The sequence below is a fragment of the Chiroxiphia lanceolata genome, chromosome 10, assembly GCF_009829145.1.
Source record: "Chiroxiphia lanceolata isolate bChiLan1 chromosome 10, bChiLan1.pri, whole genome shotgun sequence".
NCBI classification, from domain to species: domain Eukaryota; kingdom Metazoa; phylum Chordata; class Aves; order Passeriformes; family Pipridae; genus Chiroxiphia; species Chiroxiphia lanceolata.
The window spans coordinates 20833770-20838626 of record NC_045646.1 but is presented as its reverse complement, the minus strand read 5'-3'; the positions used below and the strand labels follow the sequence as shown (position 1 = coordinate 20838626).

At 50.9% G+C, this 4857-nt stretch overlaps 1 protein-coding gene across 2 annotated transcripts; it reads left to right on the top strand.

The window, feature by feature from the left end:
- The first annotated feature begins 2493 nt into the window (after positions 1–2493).
- On the top strand, positions 2494–4486 carry LOC116791740 (transcription cofactor HES-6-like). 2 transcript variants are annotated; one of them, XM_032698033.1, is made up of 4 exons: positions 2494–2678; positions 3092–3187; positions 3338–3413; positions 3816–4486. In XM_032698033.1, exons 1-4 carry the CDS (start codon positions 2616–2618, stop codon positions 4259–4261), a joined length of 681 nt encoding a protein of 226 aa, XP_032553924.1. In that variant the 5' UTR covers positions 2494–2615; the 3' UTR covers positions 4262–4486. The 2 variants fall into 2 exon arrangements, with proteins under 2 accessions (XP_032553924.1, XP_032553923.1); XM_032698032.1 differs by having other exon boundaries at positions 3335–3413.
- The last annotated feature ends 371 nt before the right edge of the window (positions 4487–4857 follow it).

Sequence of the window (4857 nt, the reverse complement as noted above, 5' to 3'; positions counted from 1 at the left end):
GCTCTCCCGCCCGCGATCCCCACCTCCGAAATAAAGGCTTTTGCCGTGACTGAGAGGTGTAAAATAACTGTTTACAGCACAAGCTGCTCTTCTTTTTCACTGTGGTGCTGTCTTACAAATGAACCTTGAAATGAGCTCACCCGGAGCAGATGCCCGTGGGCAAGCGAAGGGGCTCACCCTGAGTGGGCTGGGCACAGGCTGTGGCTGGGCACCAGGGGCCACCGCGCTGCTTGTGGCCTCCCCTCCCACCCAGCTGTCTCCTGGACCCAAAGCCTTGCCACCAGCTTGCATCATGGTCTCGTGGAGCATCCCACTCACCCCAGACCTCGGCAGCAGCTCACAGGATAAAGGAAGCAGAAGGGAAGGTGAAGCAGAAGCAGCAAGTAAAGGTCAAGTAGGGAAGGGAGAGTGAGGAACAAGGTCCCACCACTACAGAGACTGGAGACACCTTTCCTGGTGGCACTGGGGACTGGCCAGACTCTGGGACCACCAACATGGGAGGCACACACAGCGCCCTATAGCCATGCCCACCCAAGGAGGGGTGCCAGCAGGCACAGGACACAGGAATTTTTTCTGACACCTCTGCCATGCTCAGTTGGGCCATGAACCAAGGTGGTCTCAGGCTTCCCCCTGCTGCCCTGACTGCCTTGCTAAGGTGCCTTTTCTGCACAAGGTGCTGGTGGAGGGGTGTATGGGGGCGGATGGTGGACTTCTCTTCCTTACCCACCATTTGAGCCAAACCCAGCCAGAAGCTGTGTTCCTAGGTGACATGCTTCCAGCCTGGAGCACCCTAGGAAACTGCCCAGACCTCCCTGTACTCCAGCCCACCCACTGCCTCCTCCATACCAAGGTGCTGGAGTCATGGATGCCTCAGCTGCACCTTTTATAAATACCGGCAACAATCCACCTCCCAAGTGGGTGGAAAAATCTTGGAAAACCAAAAGAATCTTCACTGGGGATCAGCTGGGGCTGGCTGATGTGAGAGACTCCAACACAGGGCAGTGGGATCTCCTTTCACTGTCTTTGCAGAGGACACACCTGAGATAAGGGGCCCATCCCTGCTCCCTTTACCTGGCACAAAGGACAAGTTATTAACCTCACCCTCCCAGCCCTCCTCTCCCAGCACAACAACCACACCAGCTCATCCCAGGCCTCTGCCAAGTAGTGCGCTTATAAAACCAGGTAGCTGCACCCCAGCTCTGTATCTGACTGAGAAACAGCCTCTGCCTGCCAGATTCCATGTCTGGGGACATGTTTTCGTGATGAGCCCAGGCAGCAGGGTGTGCAGACATGCTGCATGTTTGCATTTACTCACAAGCAAACACACACCCACCCACGCTGTGGTTAAGCAAGGGACATGAAGTCCTCGCTTTTATTACTGGGGTACATCCCACCCTTGGCTTGAGTGGAGTGGGCTCTGCAGCCACAGCACTACACTGGGAGCTGGAAAATCCCACCAGTGAGTTGGGAGGGCTGGCGGTGCCTCTGAGCCACTGTGGCCCCTTCCTCTCCACTTCAATAAGGTGACACATTCGACACCAATCCAAAGGGCTTCACCTGCAGGACTCAACAGGACACTGCCAAATCCTGCTCATTAGCAAAGCAAACATCAGAAAGCAAATGCACGGTCATGAAAAACACCTTCATACTCTCCCCCAAACCAGGCAGAAGTGAGGAAGTATAGAAGTGCATTCTCACTCCGCACCAAGACTCCTCCAAAGGCTTCTCTGCTCCTGTACCAGCATTCCAGAGGAGTGAACAGACAAGCCCCCTTCAGCATGGCAGGGGGGAAATCAAAGTAAAAATCCCACAGTACTAACTCACCTCTGGGTTAGTTTGCATCTGCAATAGCCTGTCGGTTTAATATTAAATTCTACACGGCAGCCAAAAACTGGAAGAGTTACATATTTCCTACAGCCGCCCATGTGCAACAGAGAACTCAGGTTCCCAAGAGGTAAATAATGTTCCCATGTTTGCCCTAGAGGATTTCTGTGATGGAAACAACCAGCTGTCAACAGTTTTTAATCGATCATCGTTTCCTTGTAATAATAATCCCTGGGAGCGGGAACTCCTAGCTGAAGTACTCTATTATTAAATTAAGAGGCTGTTTCAAAGATGTGAAATGGCTGGGGTCAGGTTAGTAGGTGAAACCAGGCATCACTTCAAGGAAACAGAGGGGAAAAAGATGAGTAGGAGGCATTTTCCCAGGTGTAAGTCAACCGCTTCCCGGCTATTGTTTCCCTCCCTGGGAATCTGTGCAAATTGAACGAGGAGCCGTGCAAGCTGCTCAGAGCGCGCCCATTTTCCTTCCCTTCTTCCCTAACAAAAGATCCCTCCAAAGCCCAGCGTCGGAGGCCGGACATCTGTCGCCGTTTGGGGGGGCTGGCGTGCTCATTGAAAAGAAGCAGTGACCTGTCAGCTTTGATTGATGGCCACAAACCTCCGGGCTCGACCCCTCGTGTGGGAAAAGTAGTCCCGCCAAGGACAGTTCCCTTTCACATGCTAATTCGGGGTTATAAATACAGCAGAGGAGCAGCGGAGCAGCAAAGAGCCCTACTGGAAACGGAGCGACCCACTGCCCGAGTGCCTCCTTCCCACCCCGTGCCTGGATTAGAATGACTGCCACAGCCACCCCGGGCAGCACCCACAAGCTCGCCAGCAGCAAGGAGGAGAGGAAGGTACGTGCCCTCTGCGCTGCACCAGGCATGTGAATGATGGGTGCTGGGGCTACGGGCACTGCTTCCAGGAAAGAAAAGGGGGACAGTTATTTTCCTCATATTATAAAGATGTTTTCTCTGAAATTAACCCATATGGGTGTTTTTTTCTGCTCCCTTTCTCTGCTTCTCTCTGTTTTGTTTGGGTGAACCCTATGTAAAATGAGTGGAGGTGGGAGAATTGAGGGCTGATGCCATCTAAGGGACAGGCCGTGGCTGAAGATGGTACACATCCATCTGCATCTTGTTCCTGCTGAGCCCTGTGCCACCCCACACTGGCTTCACACAGGGGATGGGACTCTGACCTCACTGGACTGCAGCAGGGAGGGGAAGAAAAAAATACCAACTGCAATTTTCCTGCTCCTTTTCTTTGCCAGTTAAGGAAACCCCTCATTGAGCGGAAGAGAAGGGAAAGGATTAATAACTGCTTAGACCAGCTGAAGGAGACAGTTGTGGGAGCATTTCACCTGGATGTAAGTGCTCATTTTTATGCTGCTTTTTGTTCTTTTGTTGGTGGGAAACCTGAGGGGTGGGGTTGTGGAGGGCGTCTCATTTTTTGAGAAGCTGGGCATGGTGCAAATCCTTCATTCCCTCTAACTGCTGCTCTCTTTTCTTATCAGCAGTCTAAACTGGAAAAAGCAGACATCCTCGAAATGACGGTGAAGCACCTCCAGAACATCCAGAGCAGCAAGATGATGGGTGAGTGCTCGTGCCGGGCAGGAGGGTGGCAGCAGGTTTGATCCCCTGCCAGACTGGCAAAAGCATCATCCAAAAACCAGCCGAGGCCCGGGCTGCTGCCTGGGTTCGGCTTTCTCCACTAGATGGGGAAATGGAGCTGGGCACTGGTTAATTCGGGCAAGGTGTTTTTTTCCTTCCCAAGCCAATTACTGCTTTTTGGCATAGTTTTGCCTCTGCAGTAGGCAGCAGAACACCGGGGCTCACACCCTGCTCACCTTCTCCCTGCAAACGAGGCATCTTCTAGGAAAGTCCAGTGGCTTCAGAGTGAGCCCCCCAGGAAACCTGTTGAAGGTTTCCCAGCAGGAACACACCAGTCAGCTCTTACCCTCTCACCAACTCCCCTTTATCTCCCCACCAATGCAGCTGACTCCAAAGTGGGTCTGGAAGCCCAGCAGAGGTACAGCACTGGGTACATTCAGTGCATGCACGAGGTGCACAACCTCCTTCTCACCTGTGAGTGGATGGACAAGAGCCTTGGGGCGCGCCTGCTAAACCACCTGCTGAAATCCTTGCCCAGGTCTGGTGAAGATACCTGCAAAGCAGCACTGAGGTCTTCCAGCCCATCTCAACAGCCTCTCTTGACGCCAAAAGGTCCCCTGAGCCCTAAGGGGAGCAATCGGGGCACAAACCTGGCACAGGAGCGCTTCTACTCTGCAGAGAACAAGCAGGCTTCCAAAAATTCCTTCCAGGTGCCGTTGCTGTCGGTTTTCAACCAGGTTGATGCTGCGCCTCCCAGACAGGTTCTGCAGCCAAATTTTTCCCATAACAACCCTAGAATGGGGTCATTAGATATGTGGAGACCATGGTAAAGTGTGTTTTCAATTTTTATCCTAACCTTAGACACTCTTAAGTATGTATCTTATAGATATGTTTCTTTAAAACACTTGTGGAGCAAGTCTGTTCCTGTAGGTGTACTAAAGACCAGGGTACTTCAAGCCGAAGTAAACCTATGTGTAGCCTGCATTGTAGAAGGCTGCTATTATTTTTTATTTATTTAATACATCTAAATTATTGTATAGAATCCTCTTATGCTCTTTAGCTTATATTAATGATATAGTTTTCTTGTCTTATGTTCTAAAATAATTAACTTCCTATTAATAAAAATACAAAACAACAGGCAATGGCCCTTTCTGGCATCAGTTACCTCTCAGATCTCACATAAACCACTGAGATAACTTTGTTGGATAAAGGGGTAAACAGCTGATCTCTTCGGCTTTTTATTTTTATTATTACCCCTGTGCAGCTGTAGGAGATTCCAGTGCCAATTCCTGTAAAAATGCTGCAGTGGTTAGGGAAAAAAAAAAGAAAGAGAGAAAGGGAGAGATTTGGTCTGGACTTTTGAGGCTGTTTAGAAATGCTCTCTGGGTTGCTCACTCTGGCTGTGTTGTTCCCAGCCACCTGGACA